Source organism: Colobus angolensis, unplaced genomic scaffold, assembly GCF_000951035.1.
Source record: "Colobus angolensis palliatus isolate OR3802 unplaced genomic scaffold, Cang.pa_1.0 Scaffold153, whole genome shotgun sequence".
Lineage (NCBI taxonomy): Eukaryota > Metazoa > Chordata > Mammalia > Primates > Cercopithecidae > Colobus > Colobus angolensis.
This window is the reverse complement of record NW_012114633.1, coordinates 4,314,927-4,335,710: the sequence shown is the minus strand read 5'-3', so window position 1 is coordinate 4,335,710 and position 20,784 is coordinate 4,314,927. Positions and strand designations below refer to the sequence as shown.

Sequence of the window (20,784 nt, the reverse complement as noted above, 5' to 3'; positions counted from 1 at the left end):
TTGTATGGTTCTATCTTCCTAGCAACAGTTCTTTATGCATATTCACTGAAAAAATTACTTTAAAAAATCTAAGCTTCTAAAACATGAAATTGGCCAGGCACAGTGGCTCATGCCTGGAATCTCAGCACTTTGGAAGGCCGAGGCTGAGGCACGAGAATCACTTTAACCCAGGAGGCAGAGGTTGCTGAGATCGAACCACTGCACTCCAGCCTGGGTGGCAGAGTGGGACCCCGTCTCAAAGAAAATTAATAATAATAATTAAATTATAAATAAATAAATAAATAAATGTTTTAAATAAAACACCAAACTATATTTTTCCTCATTATTGCCTGCCCCAGGTTTGGTCTCACTGAAGTCTCTAAGAACTCAGCACTGAACACAAACGATTTTCATGTAACCTAGAGTGTTGCTCTTGGTGACTAAAATTGCCATCCTCCCTTTTTTTCTCCTCTCTGTAAGATACAATTGAAAGAGCCCTGAAATAGAAGCCAGAAAACTGAAGCTCTAAATTTCTGTCCAACATCCTCTGAATCATTCATTCCTTGTAGATTTAGTGTCCTAATCTTTAATCTGAGGTTCTGAGAATGTATGCATAGAAGTGGGAATGCTTCATGAATTGTATACTACTACTTACATGTAGTGTGATATTATTTATAGAGGCAGAAGACACCTAAACTGAATGTCAGCAGAGTATAGACCACTAGCCAACTCAGAAAACCCTGACTTTGTCTCTACAAAAGCCTTTCTATATCTTGGGCAATCTTTATTTCCCCTTTTTTTCTATCTTCAACATCTTCCTCTTTATGTAGTTTTTTTCTGAAGCCTATAAACAGCCTACTCTGCCATCTGAAAGTAAAATAAAACAACAATCCTCACTGGACTCTACATCCTGTTCTGACTAGGGTCCTATATAGCTCTTCTTCCCTTTATAATTCAGCTTTTTAATGCACAGAGAAAGAAAAATAAAAGTCTATACCTGCTGTCTTCCCTACTACTGAAGACTGAGCTTATAATTAATCAATCAATAAATTGTCAAAAAAATCAAAACTCTAATAATAATGTCTTCCTACCTTGCATTCTATGCTCTAAGACATTAAAGTAGTTGTAGTTTTCTGTACAATAATGCTAATTAATATTCCTGAGAATTTCTTCATGTATTTTTTTTTTTTTTTTTGAGACGGAGTTTCACTCTTGTTGCCCAGCCTGGAGTGCAATGGCGCGATCTCGGCTTGCCACAACCTCTGCTTCCCAGATTCGAGTGAATCTCCTGTCTCAGCCTCCCGAGTAACTGGGATTACTGGCATGTGCCACCACACAAGTTAATTTTGTATTTTTAGTAGAGATGGGGTTTCTCCCTGTTGGTCAGGCTGGTCTCGAACTCCCAACCTCAGGTGATCTGCCCACCTCGGCCTCCCAAAGTGCTGGGATTACAGGCGTGGGCCACCTTTTATCTAGATGCCATCCTCTTGTCCTCTGTCTTGTCTCATTTCTGCTAGTTACTGCACATCTATCCTTTACCGTTTGGATACATCTGCAAGAAACCAACCCATGCTCTCAAGGGTGGGTTGGATACTCCTCCTATGCCATTCTTTTTCACTGTATTTATTACACAGCATTATAGTTATTTGTTGATGTGTCTATTCCTCTCATTATGTATTTCTTAAATACAAGATAATATGTCAATCATCTTTGTGTCCCTATACTCTGACTCAAGTCACTATAAATAAAACAAGTAAAATATAAACTTAACTTTGTTCCCATTTAATTACAGTGCTTTGATGTATATATTTTTATAAGGCTTGGGACCAAAAGACACTAAATATAGCTAAATTATGCATAAGAGCTGGTTCCATGTTTTTAAGTTCAATGCTATGTATATAAAAACTTAGGCAAGGTTGCACAATGTAATTAGACAGCAATCTAACAACAGAGAGAAAGCACTTAATTCTGAAACATGAAGAAAAATATATTTTGCTTGAAATATCAGTCACAAACTTTTATTGAATTTCTACTATATGCATAGCACTGGATTTGGATCTGACTTTCTGGGTGTGAGAGATGGTCTTTACCCTCAAAGAGCATATGATATAACTAAAAATTAATGACATTTATAATAAGTGTTATTTAGAAAACAATGGACAATGAATAAAAGGATTTATTGTGTGCTAAATGTCTTAAAGAAAGAGGAAGTGCTACCATTTAGAGAAAAGAGAAAAAATATGTCTATGGTATTCAAAAAGGTTTCAAAGAGGATGCACATCAGACTTGATGGTGGACTTGAAGGATTTGGATGTGAAGGGGAGGAGAAAATAAGGGATAAGGAAAATAACAGAGTTCATGCAGTGGAATGACTTCTCAGGTGTGCCCTCTGCGTAGGCCTTCCCTGAGCTCCCATCTCAGTCCTCCACCTCTCAGGCAGTACGTGGGAGGGAAGTCTTCCGTTATTCCCCTGATGCTTTGTCTGCTTCTGCCACAGCACAGACCATAAAGTATTATCCTTGTTTCATTTGTCTCATTCCCTCTAGACGATTAACTTCTTGAGAGTAAGAATTAAATATTTGTTTCTGTATCAATCAGTAAAGAGCCTGATAAAGAGGAGGTACTCAGCAAATGTTTACCAAATTAATGACTGAATGAAGGTAAATGCCTCATAACTTGCATGGTGAGGGATATACTCCTCTGTAGAGAAAAGCAAGTTGAAATCTCCATCATTTGAGACCAGAGCATAATTTTGTTTAATAAAACATCGAATTTGTCAGAATCACCCAAAGCAAACTATAATGTTACTGATAACACTTTCATAATGACTTCTGAAGATAGAATGGGATTTAAATTCCCTAAAGTAGTAAATTATTGGCAAATGCTTTAAGATGACCAAAGTATATCTCACTTATTGAAGAATACATTAAGCTAGAACCTAATAGTGTTCTCCCACTGGAATCCCTGATTTAAACATGGATGTATTTGTGGGTAGACTGGAATTTCTAAAATATTATGAGATTTTTAATCTGAATGTTTCATGCACTTGAATTCCACACACACGCTACTTGTAAAGATGTAAAAAAGAGGGTTGTTTTCTGCCCAGAATCCCTGGGGGAGGAATTCTAGCAGGACTTGAGAAGATAAATGTTTGCAGGACTCAGTCAGTACTAGTGAAGGAGGGAAATGGGGGAACAAACACAAAGATGGAGTCTCATTTTCCCAGAAGATAAAGGAGGGCAAGCAGCATATTCCAAAAAAATTTCTGTGCTCAAGGAATATCAATGGAATAAATCAAATTTTCTAAATATTCATAGTAAACACCTATGTATCTCCAAATAAACACAATTGCAAAGAAAAATAAGAAGTCAAAAAGAGGCCAAAAATAAGGAATCAAGAACAAATATGATCTACTCCTCAGGTAAAAGCCCACAACCATTTAATAATGATAATAATAATAATAATAATAATAATAATAACTCACCTTCTCTCTCCCCCATTATTCTGCTCCTTCTCCACCTCTCCCATTGTTCTCCTTCTTTTTCTCATTATTATTCTTATTCTTATTCTGAGTGAAATAGCAGTTCAGTATGTTCAGGGATTGTTGGAAAAATATAAGCATTGCAAAGATGAATCCACCAGCATCAGGGCAAGAAGGCACGCTGCTAAACTCTGACATCCCATCTCACCAAAAACATATAGAGAACACTGAGTCTGTGATTAAACAGTATAACACAGCACATGATACATTTACAAATTTTCTCTCTAATTAGAAAAGTCAGTTAATATGAAAAATTTGATATCAGATTATTTTGAATTTTTTTTACAATCATCTCCTTTTATAACAGTGTCTAGGAACTTTATTGTAGAGTCACTCACTGAAAAGCAGATCAATTTACAAGTTATAAATTGGGAGCTGTGCTCCTTAAATAAACCATATTTAGGGAAATAACTACAAACCTGAATTGATCTAAACTTCAAATGCAAACTTACAAGTACAGAAATATATTGCCATACAGATTATGTGTGATGCTTCCAGTTACCAAAATGTGTAGGTGAGACTTTCCATTGTATTACAGCACAAATATGACTTAAGTGAAGCACCTTTACGTAAATATTCTGTAGTCATAGGCTTTCAAAGCAGACAGTGGCCCTGGGTAATGTATCACAGGTTTTGCAACAGAAGTAACTGAGGTCCAGAGAATTTAAGTCACTTCCACAAAATCACCAAGTTAGTCCATGACAGAGCTGCAATTATGATGCAGATTTCCTGTGTCCTGGTCCAGTTTTAATTTAGAAGCTTTTCTTTCAAATTATTTCAACAATTCATTCATGAAAGTAACAGCCTATTTAGTCGAGGCCCTCGTATCTTTAACTGCATGTTTCTCTGTACACAAGTAGACAGTCTTAAAATACCAGAATGTAGACAGGCCTGAGGGATGATAGGACTTTTTTCTAAACATTTGGCTCAGATGCCTGTGGATATTTGTCACCAGTTTAAACTTCTAGCTCCAAGTCCCCTTCTGACCCAGGGAAAAGGGATACCATGCTACAAACAGGCTTTTAGCGTTTAACTTTGAATTTGAGACAAGCTTCCTGATGTGAGATGAATAAAGAAAAAGTAACAATAATAGTGATTCAGGCTTCTGCCAGGAAGCTACATTTTGCTGTAGAGAGACTACAGTCCAGTTAGAGCAGAAAAATCACATTTTGTTTTTCTATTTGTTCTGGTTTTTCTCAAGTCAAAGCCTCTACTCATATATATATATATGTGTGTGTGTGTGTGTGTGTGTGCGTGTGTGTGTGTATATATATATATATATATTTTTTTTTTTTTTACTATTTAATTCCTATTCTGGGGCTTTGGGAGATGTTCTAGATAGTTACATAAGCAGTCTATTTTATTTTGCTAAATAAAAGATTTAAATATGACTTTGAAAAAATACAACTTTGCCTTCTTTTATTTCTATGGAAAGTCTTATATTCCTTTTGATTATTATTGTTGTTGTTTACTTCAAAGAAGAATTTTATTTTGCATTTAGCTAATTGTTCATCACAGTAAGAGCATGCTAAACAATAACACCTTTATGTAATATAATATATGCTTATATAACAGGGTTTCACAGCTGACTAAGAATTTCCACAGATATTATGAACTGTTTCTTTTGAACCAATAAGGTAGAAAAATATAAAGTATTATCCCTGTTTTGTAAATGAGAAAATTAAGATCCCAGCACATTAAGTTTATAAAGAATTTATAAGGAAAGAGTCAGAGCTTTATTGTAGTCGTCTGACACAGGGCCAGTTGCTATCTGGACTCTATCCACGTTGAGTTAGTAGAAGTTGAGCAAGCTCAAACAGCTGCTTTCTCTTCATTGACTGCTCAGGCAAGGTGCATGCCATCCCTCACAAAAATACTGCCCCAGGGCTCAAATAAGTCTGTCTTTACATCAGTAAAATATCGTTAAAGTAAACAGATGTTTTATATCTTGAGCATATTTCCACTTTTCTCAAGCAACTCTACCTGAGCCAAATGTGCAAACAATTGCCAAATCCTTTATATTAGAAAGAAAGAATTAAATTAAATGTGTATATATACCACTAAATTTGCAAAAAGCATTCTAATATGAAAGGATAATGTGGGGTGTTTTTGCTGGTTTGCTTTTCCTGAATTGCTTCATAAATAATCAAGAGCTAAGCACAAACCTGGCCCAAGAGAAAAACATGAGATAAATAAAAATAATTATAAATATAAATAAATAGTAAATGAAAAATTTACTATTGTCATTTCAAATCTCCCAGTTATACTTTTTCCTCTTCTACTCCCCGCCTAATTTTGCCCCAGGTGCCTAGGATTCACTGTTCCCTTATTCTTCCTCCTATCAAACCTAGTAACTAGGAATAATCTGATAAAAATTGTTTTAGTTATTGGAGGAAAAGTCTGTAATGAGCCAATCAAGGAATCCATTCTAAAAGTACTAATAACATCCACATTTCTTCAGTGCCCATTAAGGCCATGCATTTTAATTTAACTCCTCAATATGCAGATCAGGAGAGGAAACTGAATCTTAAAGAAGAACAGGGACTTGCTCAAGGTCACAAGGTTAGCAAGCGGCAAAGCCTAGACCCAAAGGTGCGAATCCAAAGACCCTTCTTTCGTTAAATGTGTATTGAAAGTAAATGGAAAAGAAGTGTTAACTGTAAAAAGCTCTATATGTAGAAAAATGGTAATAGTTAGGAACTCTTGGGAAGCTCCCAAAATAAAAATTTAAAATAAAAATTCATTGCTGAGTCAGTGTCCTACTCCTACAGCGTGTTGGCCTAGTTGACAGAATATGTGCCTTTAGCCAAAAGAATATAGTATTGTGACACAGTTTATTCATTTATTTATTTATGTACTCTAAAATGACTATGTTTAAAAAATAGGGTAAAAAATAGAAGAGTCAAAGAACAAATATTGAGAGATGTCATCTACTTTCCCAAATTTTTTGAAATTCACTAAATAAATCCCCCAAGACATCATTTAGGTAAAGCCATACTAAATTAGCACGGAGCCTTACATTTTAGTGCATTTCAGTGAGGCTATCTGAGCCACCTGTCCATTGGTATCACTTATATATTTTCAGAGAGCCCTTCTTCCCTTACCCTTGCTGCTTTCCATACCCTCTCTCCTGTCTTCCACATCCTGCAGACTCTATAGAGGCATAAGGGTCTACCCAGGTGTGACTTGAAACTTGCTTTTGAAGAGAAGAAAGACAGGTTGAAATTTTTTTTTTAAATCACCTAAGACAGGAAAGGGGCATTACAGGCAGAGAAGTGACCATTCTGAAATTATTCCAGTGAAATTGTCATCTTGGAAAGCATCTCCCTGAAATTCAGCTGGCCACATTAGGTCACTTTGGGGCATACATCATGAGGCAATTTTAGGGTTCTATCCTGAAGAAACTCAAAAGCCCTCTTCAGAAATAGTAGGAATCTGGCTGACAAATTTCCATTTTGATTATAACCAGATAACTTTCAGTTTCTATTAGAAAAGACCTGAAGTAAGTTTAACATTCGGATTGTGGAACCTTCTGTGGGCAAATAGAGTGTCTATGACAGCTGAATTTTATTTGTCTATAGTGTGAGCCACAGAGTCCATCTGGGATACTGGGGCTTTTACCCAGAGCCGGTATGTCAGTTGATTCTCATGGCCACAAAATATTGAGACAAAGATCTTAAAAGGCAAATTACCATATACTGAGCATGCATGACAAGAGCATAATATCATTAAATCTGTGTCCTAGGACGCTAACTATAGGGCATCTGGACTCTATTACTTCCCCATGGGGTTCAGAAAGAAAAGAATGCCAAACAGGTAAATTGTGATAAGAGGTCAAGCTGGAAGGAAAAGTCTGAAATTTGAAAGAAAATCTGGGAAAGAGACATCCAGATGGAGCTTAGTGCAAAACACTGGAAAGGCAAGGATGGCCTCCCTATCCTGAAAAATGCCTTTCCTTCAAACAGAAAGGTGAATGAAAGCATATTTCCCTTAAAAACTAAAAATAAACCAGCTATACAAAATTTTTTTCTTAGAACTAGACCTGCTCTTACTCCTAGGACTTTAGCAAATGTTGCATCCAAGGAACCAAGGAAAGTCAAGAGGCACAAGGTAGTTCAGGTGAGCAGGACACTTGGCAACTTTACAAGACATATTTATATGCTGAATATCCTAAAACTTACCAATTCTATTTTATTGTGTCATCCTTCCTATGCCCCAACACAAATACCCACAGTGAAACTTAGAGTCTATTCACTGATTTATCTTTATAGAACTAATTCTATTTCAATTTGTTGTCATCCTTTGCATAACAGAATACACTCCTCCACTCCATTTTTTAAAACAAACAAACAAAAATAATTCTAAGTACTATATAAGGAAATATTTCTAGGCTAATGAGAACTCCATTGGTTTACAAACCTATGAGTTGTTTCTAAGCAAAATTCAGTTCAGCTATACTATGCTTAAGAGAGAACAACAAAAGCCACAAATAAAAAACTTGCCTAATCTAATCGACAATTATCAAAACTTAAGGAAAAATAGGGAAGGATTGAAGAAAGAAGTGATTTTTGGTTTCGTTTTTGTTTTTTAACAAACACCTAGAAGGGCATAACACTGTAGCATCTCAAAGGCTTGAACACCAGCTCCCTGATTGATAGAATTTACAGTTGCTCTTCATTCATCAGCCTCAAGTCTCTTTTTTTCCCAGTACAAACTCCTTTTTTTTTTTTTTGAGATGGAGTCTCGCTCTGTCGCCCAGGTTGGAGCCCAGTAGCATGATCTCAGCTCACTGTAAGCTCCACCTCCTGGATTCACGCCATTATCCTGCCTCAGCCTCCCAAGTAGCTGGGACTACAGACACCTGCCACCACGCCCAGCTAAATTTTTTGTATTTTTAGTAGAGACCGAGTTTCACTGTGTTAGCCAGGATAGGCTTGATCTCCTGACCTCGTGATCTGCCCACCTTGGCATCCCAAAGTGCTGGGGTTACAGGCGTGAGCCACTGTGCCCGGCTTTTTTTTTTTAATTCTTACAACAGAATCTCTCACTTGCCATGGAATGGTCAGTGCCCTCTGTCCTCTCAAAGCAAGTATAGCCATTTTTGCTGAAACCTCAGAAGTTTTATGTTTGTAGCCAAGAAAACTAGGAACTTTGCAGTTAATCTTTCCATGGTAGTCAGTTAACCTCACTGTCCACCAATCCACTCCACTCCACCAAAACTTCTAGCTAAAAATTCATCACAACATGAAAACCATAGTACCCTGAATTAAACTGTAACTTTCCATTTATTTAATATAATAATCTGAGAATGAAAGAATGAGGGAAAAAAAGGCTTTAAAATACTTCCAAACTAGCATAAATGAATCTGAGAGGTTCTTTGACCTCAAGAGCGAATAAGCCTATTACTATGAAAGCTAAATGAAAATATTAAATCTCTATAAATAAATTGTATTTGCTATGGGAATCATCCATATTTTCAGAATTCCATAATAAAAAAATCTAAAGTTGATGACCACAGAACAACCATATTGAATATCAAAAATTTAATTAAAGAATTTCATAGCTACAAATTATCTGGTAAAATTCCACCTGCATCTCTCCTTCCAAGTTAAACCCATCATTTTTTTATTATGAATTTGAAAACCTACAAAGAAAGAAAAGTGCAGCAAAGGAAGGAAAGTGTGAGTACGAAAAATGTGCCAGTATCCCACACCAGTTTCTGCTTTCTGGAGTCAATTTCAGAAAAGTCTCCTGGGAGTGAAGGGAGTGAGGTAAATTAACAGCTTTTGGAAAGTGAAGAGACTTGCTACAGAGTCTGGGAAAAGATGGTCACCCCTACTACTGTATCCAAATAGTCCTGGGAGCTGCCTTGTAAATCCCTGTGCAGTGAAGCAATGCCTCTCATTCCAAATGCAACCCAGAGCAATGCAGAGTGGAAAACAGGTTTCCAGTTTTTAATAGAGACTTCTATGACTATCATAGTTTCACAAAATAAACTCTGAAGTAGACAGGGATGGTAGACAGGCATGAGGTGGCCCTGGGACAGGGAGTGGATCGTGCTTGGCTTGCTCACACACTGGGAATCAGCACAGAGTAAATGTATGTAGGGCTGTGAAACAGGAGAGGGGCAATGATGCTTCAGATCACAGGGTCATTAGAAACTCTCCAATGGGAAGCGCCTTTTATTTTTTCTTTCTTTTGTTTTTTGTAGTAGTAAACCTACAAAAGGAAATAATATGATACGGCCTTTTTATTTGAACAGTAAAAATTTTAAATGGATTTTAAAAGCTTATTAACACATAGATAAAAATCACTGATATATTGTCAAAATGATCATAGTAGAATAATACATAAAAATTGCATTTTAAAGGTTTTATGCTAGGCTTAATCTCTGAGAACAAAAGTTGTTTCTTTATTTCTCTGTAACATCTAATATCTTGGTTCTCATAATCACCCAATAAGCATTTATTATCTCTATTATTATTAAATAATAATTTTCTTTGAGATGGAATTTTGCTCTTGTTGCCCAGACTGGAGCGCAATGGCACGATCTCAGCTCACTGCAACCTCGACCTCCCGGGTTCAAGTGATTCTCCTGCCTCAGCTTCCCGAGTAGCTGGGAGCTGGGATTATAGGCATGCGCCACCATGCCCAGCTAATTTTGTGTTTTTAGCAGAGATGGGCTTTCACCATGTTGGTCAAGCTGTTCTCAAACTCCTGACCTCAGGTGATCCACCTGGCTTGGCCTCCCAAAGTGCTGGGATTACAGGTGTGAGCCACTGTGCCCAGGCTGTTATTATTAAATAGTAATCTAATAATATTCATCTACTATATTAATGAGTTCCTATTGTTAGTTTGGAGTCATGCTATCATGTAGGTGATAGATAGATAGATAGATAAATAGATAGATAGATAGTATTCATCGTAATTATTTGAAGTATCATTCCAATTTGATAGATGAAGAAACTGTAACACAGAGAAATCAAAAAAATTGCCCAAGAATATGCAAATACAATTTGCAAAACCTAAATTTGAATTCAGATCACTCATACTTGAGTGAACAAATTGTGGAAAAAATTTTTCTAGATTTTCCCAAATAGTACTCAACTGTCATTTATGCATGGGTGGATCTAAAAAGTAAAATGACTTCATGGCATAGTCCCTATCTCCCAGGAAACTTATTCTTGGTTAACACCAACACACTTGCAACATAAGGACCATCCCTTGAAAGGAAAGGGGATATTTATTGCAGATAAGAATCTCTTAGTTTCTTAGAGGACATAAGATTTGAAATAGAACTTGGAGGAAAACATCAATAGGCAGAGCGAACATAAAAAGAGAAGCACAGAAGTACCTAAATCACAAAAGTTAGATGTGGGAACAGTAAAAAGTTAGGTCTGAAGTAAAAAAGGATGCTGCATGGTGTGCAGTAATCAACAGTGTTAAGGACAATAATGGAAATCATAGTAGTTGTTTAGACAGAGTGGAAGAGAACATGAGCAGTCTTGCAAGGCAGCTGGATACTCTTGGCACTCTTAGGTTAAAAAAATGTCACACAGAAGTAAGGTCAATATAATGTGTTAAGTGTGATGCAATAGTCAATGGCAGCTCAGAATAAATTGTTAAACTGGAGAGTGACATTATAAACATGGGACTTAGACAGACTAATCTGGTGGGAATATGTAAAATGGATTAATGGAAAGAAAGCATTCTCAGTATAGTATGGTTCCTGCATGGCAGAGGTGTACTGACTGTTGTGAGATGGCCAGAGGAGCACTTAGCTCAACTAAAGAGAGAATGTTAGTTCTGAGTGGAATCTGGACAGTAGAGAATAAAAGAGGATAGAGAGAGAATGAGAGAGTTTGCGTATGTCTGTGTGTATTGGGGGTGGGAGCCTCAAGCAATTCCTTATTTTGAGGCTGAGAATGACAGCTGATGCAATTAAAACTCAGAAATGGGCTAGATCAGCAGGGTGTTGTATGTCACACTAAGAAGCCTGGACCTTATTCTTTCTACAAGTCATGGAACCCAGTGAAAGTTGTTAAGGAAGATAAAGATAAAATTAGATATTAGTTTTATATCACTCCAGCAACAGAGGGCATCAAAATATGTGTTTGTTGAAAAGTAGACACATGAGAGGCAAGGAGATGAATTTAGATGCTTATCACAGTAACTGAGGGATGGATGATAAGGGCCTAAACTGAGGCATTTGTAGTAGGGATGGAGAAGATGTACACTTGAGAAATATTTAGCAGGTAAAATGGTAGATCTTAGTGAATGATTGGAATTGTGCTGATTGAATGACTGAATGACCAGGTAGCATCATATTGCCACTAACTGGCATAAGGGGGACTACATAAGAAAAATGACTAAGTCTTGAATGGAAGCCAATAAATTGGGTTTTGGATACACTGAACTTGAAGTGGTTGTAGGCTGCCTTAGGGACAGTTGAATATATATATTTATCTGAAGTTCATATGAAAGATTGGGGTTGAAGAGATTTTATAATTATCAGCATTCAGCTGTTAAACAAAACCCTTAATTCTAGATGGCCTAGGAAGAGAATATCCAGAGAGAACCAATGAACTAAGTCCTGTAAGAAGAGCAAAATGCTAAAGGAAAAGAGAAGAAGGAGCCCGTGGGTGAAGCTGAGAGGGAAAGGTCAGGGAGGTGGAGGAAGAACCTTCAGAGAGTAGCATTTTAGGAAAGCTGGAGTGGTCAATGGTCTCCAATAAAGGAGAAAGACCTGATAAGATAAGATTAAAAGGGACCCTTGGAACATCATACATTTTAATCCTCACCATGCTAGACCAGCTTAAGTGGAAGGAGAGGCCAACTGAGGGCATAGGAGGCAGAGACAGAAAACTGCACTGCTCCTTTTAAAGCAGCTGGGCTAAGAATAAAGACTGGGTGGGAGCTAGACACAGGCTGTGGGAGAGAGTTGAACTTGTTTACAAGCTAAAGGGAAAGAGCAGATAGAAAGGAAGTGACTGAAGTTATAGAAGAGAGCAGGACTGATGGAACAAGTTCCCCAAGGAGATGGAGAACAAATAAAACACAAAATAACAAATCCAGGAGGTGCTTCAAAACAATTCAAAGACTTCGTGAAAGCAAAAAAATACACTACTAGGGTTTATATCTGTGGTCAGTGAAATAGATTGTAATGTCACTTACAGTGTCTCATTTAAGTACTCTAAAGTTACTTGTAGGTAAATTTCTTAAATGATCCTCCTAAGAATCCCACCAGATGACAAAGGTGTGTACTATTTGCGATGAGGACACAAATTTCCAGTGAGGTTAAGGACCCTCTGCAGGTAGCAAAACTGCTAAACAGAACAGGACCAGAACCCAGATGTTCTCTCACATGATGGCTGGACCAAGCTTTATTATACTTGTTATGCTACATAGACTACAACAAGGCTATGATGCTTATGTTGCAAGTCTGGGCTGGCCGAGGCCGGAACCAGCTCCCTCTGCTTGCGGGGAGGTTTTCCACCAAGAATATAGTTTGCTGTCATCTTAAAGCTGAATTCACAATTCTGATTGGACATCACAAAAATAAAAGGTAAAAAGGGATACAGAACTGTGAGACTGTCTTTCCTCCTTCCTAGTCTTAAACTTAAAAAAAAAAAAAGCATGTAAACATTTTTGAGTTTGAACATAACACCAGCAGGCTATAGGAACAAAGTTTGATTCATTAATTCATATTAATTAATTAATATTGTTAACATTTTTCCTTTTTTTGAGACAGTCTCACTTTGTTGCCGAGGCTGGAGTGCAGTGGCATGATCTTGGCTCACTGCAGCCTCCGCCTCCCAGGTTCAAGTGATTCTCCTGCCTCAGCCTCCCAAGTAGCTGGAATTACAGGCGCCCACCACCATATTCGGATAATTTTTTTTGTATTTTTAGCAGAGACAGGGTTTCACCATGATGGTCAGACTGGTCTCAAACTCCTGACCTCAGGTGATCTGCCCACCTCAGCCTCCCAAAGTGCTGAGATTACAGGAGTGAGCCATGCACCCGGCCTCTATCTTCTCTGCAGAAGGCAAGATTTAGATAGGAATAATGTTGCTTTATTGTAATTTCCCTTATACATTGTTTCTTAGTGAATATTTTAGTATAAGATGAAGCCATCTTGATTTATTTGAAGGGTTTAGTTTTTTAAACATTGATAAAACAAAATAAAAGCCTTAAGGTTGCCAATATAGTCACACCTCTAAAGCAAAATTTTCTATAGGATACACTACTTCCCATGCAAATGCCAAGAGTAAATAGTCTTTTAAATATTGAATATCACAGCTCATTCATGTTACATAAAATTTAGGTAAATATATGTGAAATTTATATGGAAATAAATTTAAAGGAAAACTAGATTATCAGTATCTTATTTCATTCAGACCCTAAAAGCCTACTCAAGCTGTGACTTTTAGCTATACGAAAAGTTCAAAGACTTCATATTTATCAGTAAGTTGATAATGTCTCATGTTACATTTTTAGTGGAAATTCTAGTTTCATGGATATAAATAATAAAAATATTAAATCAAGGAATATCTTTAAATAACTCTAAGATTTGTCTTATATAAACTTGTGTAACTTGCCCAAATTTATACAATAGATCAATTAATAATTAACACTTCCAGTCTTTTCCCCCATCCTTATTATATCTCTTATGTGTAAATCTAAGCTTTTCAATGTTGTGATCTCAGAAAAGCAAATCAGATTAAAAATCAGCTGATCCACATCCATACATTTTGAGAATGCCATGTAAGGCCAGGTGATGATGCATTAATCATTCTTCAAATCAGAGAAAACTGTATGATTTTTAAAAATTACATTCTGTGGCCACAGATTAACATGATTCCAATCTTCTAATTTCCAGCTTCTTAAAACAAAGCTTCCTCTTTCTGGTTTTGCCTCACAGCCTGCATTAGGTACCTGTCTAGAATGATGAACGCAATGAATTTCAGGCCTGTAGTGATAGTGCTGAAAGTGTGAAGAGCAGACAGTAAGAGAGAGCAAATATTGAAAATGAAAAACATACATTCACCTGGAAACATATTTGAATGGCATGTGTCTTCTGCATAGTAGAATGATTCGCCTAATCCACCATGAGGGGGATTTGGGCCTTGAGTTTTTTTTTTCCAGAAGTGATGGTGAATTTGCAATAGTTTATCTATAAACTTCAACTAAGCAGCCTTATAAGTAAAATGAATAATCAGAATAGCAAGTTATTACCAAAATCTTAATGTGTAGCCTTGGAACATAAAAGCCAACAGGTCTACAACAAGATAACAGGTCCACAACAAGATTGAGAGTGTCAGTCAAATATTTAATACAGTGGTTTACCAATGTAAATCAGAGTCACCCGGAGAGCTCTAAAAACATACAGATGCCCAGACCCCATCCAAACCTCCTAGATATTGGGAAAGTAGGGGGAGTCGAGAATCTTTATTAGTCACAAGATCTTAGGTGATTCTTTATACCATTTTTTATCAACACTGATCTGTGACTTGCTTACCAACTACCCTACAGAGCCATGGTCCAAGTATACATTGTGTTAGTCAATATTAAAAATTCACTAAATCTATGAATCTACCAATGTACATATGTAGAAAGAGATATACTCTTCAAACTAAAGCTTCAGTTTAGTTTGAAAAAAAGTTATAGGTGTCAAAATTTATCTAAAGACATGAAGCAAAGAAAATGTAATCTAATAGTTATGTGCCATTCAGTCTTCTTGGCTTCACAGTCTACTTAGAAATAAACAATAACCAAGGTGGATCTAGTCACACAACTATGTTTTGTCCATTGAAACCGTAGGATCTAGGCCACTAAAAGTAGCTGACATTTTTGCTCACCGAGGTAGGGACCATAAAACTCTCAATAGTGGTGCTTCCTTATATCCCTCATAGCAGAACTCAATTCCGTAGAGTATATTGCCAGCTCCACCCAGGTAAAGGCTACATTTCCTAGTCCCTCTTGAAATTTATGTGACCATATGACTAAATTCTGGCCAACTGTAAGTAAGTTTAAATGTTATGAAGACTTTAAAGTCTTCAAAAAAGGGAGCAGGGTGGGGAATGGCTCACAGATTTTGTTTCCCATCCTCTATCCACATGCCTAGAAAGTACATGCAATGGCTGGAGCTTCAGCAGCCATTTAGGACCATAAAAAATAAATTTTAAAAAATATCTAAAGATATGGGAGTCAGGAGAGGCAGAAAAAACCTCAGTCCCTGATGACTTTGTGGAGCCAATATTCCAGACTTTCACTACCTGCTTAAAAGCATTTCTTAATATTTAAAAAAGAAAAGCTTTTTTTTTTTTTTTTTTGGAGACAGAGTCTTACTCTGTCTCTGTCACCCAGACTGGAGTGCAGTGGCACGATCTCTGATCACTGCAACCTCTGCCTCCTGGGTTCAAGTGACGCTCATGCCTCAGTCTCTCGAGTAGCTGGGACTACAGGCATGTGCCACCACACTTACCTAATTTTTGTATTTTGGGTAGAGATGGAGTTTTGCCATGTTGGCCAGGCTGGTCTCGAACTCCTGATCTCAGGTGATCCACCCACCTCGGCCTCCCAAAGTGCTGGGATTACAAGCATGAGCCACTGTGCCCGGCCAGAAAACCCTTTTGTGTTTGTTTAAACTACTGCATTCTGCTACATGTACCCACTATAAAAGTCTAAATGTCCTACATGTTTCATAGCATGTATTTTAATAGTAATGAGTTTAAAACAATTTATGAGTGAACATGTATCTTAAGCTATGTATACATATTCTGTACCTTCTTTAAAATGATGTCATCCAAATACTACTGAGTGTTAACTATCTGCTTCCTCATATTTGTATCATAACAATGAGATGAATGGCAGACATATCATAAAAATGCAAGAGACCGTGACATATAAGACATATAAGACTGTGAGTCCTTCATCTCTCAGTAATCAAAAGTTAGCTTGGGTCTACGAGGATATCAGTGTAGGATTGCAACATGATGGCCATGAGCCAAATATATGCTCAGGTAAATTTTATTTGGCATATGCAATATCTTCTGAAAATGTTAATTCTGAATGCCTTAAAGTAGGCATGCACCTTCAGTTCTCCATAGGCCCATCATCACCTATTGATGTACAAACACTGGCTTGCTTCACTTGTTTATATTACCTGCCTGGCCTCTGAAAGCATTGAAGTTTACAATATTTGGAAACAAAATGATATATTTCTGCACCTTCCCTTCTCCATTGCTTGTCCCATGTTGAATACAGTGATTCATAACAAAGATTATTTTCTAAAATTAAGTATGCCTACTTCTAATAACAAGAATGTATATAGCTCACTAGATGCTAGGCATTAACTTAGGAATATAAACTATACTGTAAATGCTCTAGCATTTTCCTTAACGCAAATGTGGAATTCTTCAAAGACTACCACCCCCATGCACACATACTCTCACCACACACGCACACACACACACACACTCTTTAAAAGCTGATTTTGTCATTTTAACTCCCTGATTTTTCACACACACACATACACCCACACAAACTCTTTAAAAGCTGATTTTTTTTCATTTTAACTCCCTAATTTTTGTTACATTAGTTTTAACTAAAGTCAGCCCAACTCCCAAACTTTCTCCTTTCAGTTTCTTATAAATTTAAAAAACCAAATCAGTTCTTAAAACGCAGTGAGAATGGAACTGAATTTTGGCTTAAAATGCCTAAAACTTTATTTATTTACTTTTATCTTCTCATTCATGTGTTTCTATCAGGCAGGCACACTCTGATTATATTTTACATTTCTGGTAAATAACCACAATCAAGTAAAAGGAAATATACCCTGAAGTCATAAAAAGAAAGGAAAAATAAAAACTTATTAATATGCATTTACATGCAAAAACAGATCTCCACATTTCCAAGAAGACATATTGGTACAAAATGTAAATATCACATTATGTGACTGTTATAGATAAAACTTGAAAAATGTACTTGCTTTTCATGTGTGTCTTAGATATTTCTTTAATTTAAGGCATCAGTCTAAGCTTACGCTTTCCCAAACTCAAAATCAAATGGAGTTTCTAAATTATGACACCTTTATTAAGCTTGTGATAGGTCTGAACAGGGAAAAGAAAGTATTGCCAAGTATCCATACAATATCAACTTAAACCAAAATATGCATGGTAAGTAAGTACAATACAAGTTAAGTAGCTCTGAATATACTATATTCTGGAATTATTTTCTCTATTATCTTTGATTAGAGCAGTGATGACTTTCTTTTGCTGTTGAATTTTTATCACTTATATTCTCTTGAGAAATAAAATACTGGAATTTTTACAACACATATGCAAGCAATTACACATTCTGTAAAATCTGATGTTTGGAATTCCATTTTCTGTGCTGTTTGGTTATACCGGTCGGGGGTGGGCACTGGGGTTGGATTGAAGTTGGGGACTTTTTTGCACCAAGCATCACATTCCTTACATTTATGTCAATTACTATTAAGAAAAACTATCTGCTCATTTTTCGAAAACACCTACAGAGTAATTATAACTATTTGAGAATGTCTTTTAAAATATGGCCTATTTCATGTACCTTGTGAAATATTCCTTTCATTTATTTACATATTCAATTATTTCCATACTTTATTAAAGTACTTTATTTATTTTAACATAAATTAACAAAGAAAGTGGTATTAAAGGTTTTAAATTAAAGTTGGTTGTTTTGGTGGGGTAGGGGAGTAAACTGTTCTTTTTAGAGTCAAATTTTCAATTTCTATTGTAATTTTTCTGTATTTTTCTCCTCCGGTTTTCTTACTTCTACTTTCTATTCAATTATTTTTGCCACCCTTCCAAACAACACGTGCTTTTCATGCCATTACAAAGAAACTCAAAAGTTTTTACCTTTTACAAATTACTTCATATTTTAAAAACATAAAATGTAACATAAAAAGTTCCAAGTCTTAGAAAGTGCCCCCTCTATGGGACTCCTGACAGACTGTTGGATATTCATCTACAAATTCGTATTTTCACTTTTTAAACTTTTTAGAACTTCTGATCTCTAGATTAATTTTATAAAGTTTTTGAAAGCAAAAACACACAGAAGCAGATAATTGTATTAAAACTACAGATATACACATAGTATATATACATATATACTTGTATGTATGTGTCTACATATGAAAGTAATAGAAAAGGTTAAGGAATGCCCAAAGTTTTAAAAGCTTAAGTTTGATGTTAAATGGTTGAGTTGATGAAAATCTATAGTGGCTTATTTTAAAAGAGTACATGTCTGTATTTGAAACTGCAACCCTCAAGAGTAAAGATTTAATAGAGGAATCAACTTAAATATTTTCTTATATACTATAACAGCTATGCATTTTTGCTTAACCACACCATATAACCCAACTGTAACATATGAAAATTGCATAGGAAAAAAATTTGGTCACCAGGCAAGATTTATCTAAAAAAAAAAAAAAAACTTATGTCTAAGGGGTAATGTCCATGCAAATATTCCATGCCAAATAAGATATATATAAGGCATGCTGATTTCCTGCCTTCCGCCATCCAACCGGGAACCACCACTGTCCTATTAATCAAGCCAGTAGGGTGGGAAAATACCACTGTTTAAGAAATCTGGCTTCTATCAGCCTCTGTCATGGAGAAACAAACGAGACTGCCTCCCAGCAAGCAAAAGTGATCACATTTTCACAAATGAAAATGGTAAAAAGAAGTGTAAATTGTTAAAGAAGAAAGAATGAGGAGCCAAAGACAAAGAAAAATCAAAGCTAGCAGAGTTGTTGTAGAGGTTTTTCTAAACAAAGAATTTTATGAAGCAGCTGAAGTTCAGTACAAAGACTCCACCCTACCCAGCTTCTGCCGCGACTTTTCCTTGCTCTGAAAACTCCAGCCCACAGAACAGAGCTCATCTAACTAAAATGCCTTTAGTGCTCCGTTTTAAGCATTCGCTCTTTTCTTCTTTTAAACTTCCCACTCTCACACTGAGGCAAAAGGACTTATTGTAGGCTTTCCCGGAAAAATTTAGTAGTGTACTCTCTCCAACGGCAGATCTAGAAGCTCCGGATTTACTAACATCCCAATTGTCTTTCAAGTCGTTTTCCAGGTGCAAATCCGTCAGCCCCCTTCTCAGACTTCAAACCAGAACCTCCTCTTCACGCTCTTCCTGAGGCTTAACATTCCACCTATTTCCCAAACCGTGCAATAAACACTAAAGCAAAGCAAATGGCAAACTCACCATCCTCGCCTTCTTCCTGGGCTTTTATTGAGACAAATTGCCCTAATAAAACAGTAAGAATGAGGAGAGGTCTTGCTTCCGCCCAGTTTGCCATCATGTCTAAATATTAGACATGTGGGTTCTCCTGAGAGTGAAAAGTAGATTCTGAGGTTATTGTAGCACCATGAAGTCAGCTGTGGGCTCTTCTTTCAGCACCAGCCCCAGGGCAGCCTCTGCAAACCCCCTTTTTCAGCACCAGCTCCAGCACAGTCTGCGAAAACTTTTTTCAAGCGATGCAGCTTTAAATAGGAAGAATGCTGCCTCCACTTCTTTTCCTGCCCCTTTTCAGCTTGTTCAGGCTCATAACCATCCAGTGTCTGCCAAGCAACGGTCTGATTGATGGTAAACAACCAAATCAGAACACACGTCTCTGCCTGAACTTTCCCTATTTCATTTAACTTTTAAGCATAGATGGGGCTTAATAACAGAAACAAACATTTGTTTCTCTTTTCTTTTATTTTTTAAGAAAGGCTGTTAGAAGGGTTCTATTTTCCCCTCCCTAACCCCTCCCCCCAGACACACACCCTTTAACTTTTCCCCTATAAGCTGAAAAAGACATTCTGAAGAAAATCCAGTCGTTTAGCCTAGTTGTTGTTGTTTTTTTTTATTTAGATAATTCAAGACTCTCTTCTCCACCTTAAATCTTTAAAGAATCACATTTTAACCCTTTCTTTTGACTGAATAGGGAGTATTCTTATCCCCTTTTCAGATTCGGTTTCTTTCCCCATACTCTGGAAGGGGATTATTAGAATGTTCCCCAGGTAAAATCCAGGTGAGAAAACCATTTTGAATAAATGAATTTGTGATACATTGTAATCTGAATTAAGAAGGCAGGTCCTTTCCTAATTTCTCTACATCTCTTGTTAAGGGGCCACATCTTCAGGTTCCTCTTGTCCCAGAGAGTTTTACTATGTTGAAAAGTAGTCTACTAAGCAGTGCAGAGGAATGGGAAGTACTCTACCTTTGGATGAAAAAAG

The 20,784-nt window shown here is 36.6% G+C and overlaps 1 protein-coding gene across 1 annotated transcript in view; it reads right to left on the bottom strand.

Moving 5' to 3' along the window:
- The window catches only part of COL5A2 (collagen, type V, alpha 2), a 145,649-nt gene extending 125,379 nt beyond the window's left edge, over positions 1-20,270 (bottom strand). Inside the window, exon 1 of the mRNA XM_011936475.1 lies at positions 19,769-20,270. Within this exon, the coding sequence (XP_011791865.1) occupies positions 19,769-19,865 (97 nt within the window). The 5' untranslated portion in view covers positions 19,866-20,270. The remainder of the gene's footprint in view (positions 1-19,768) is intronic.
- Positions 20,271-20,784: the final 514 nt, after the last annotated feature.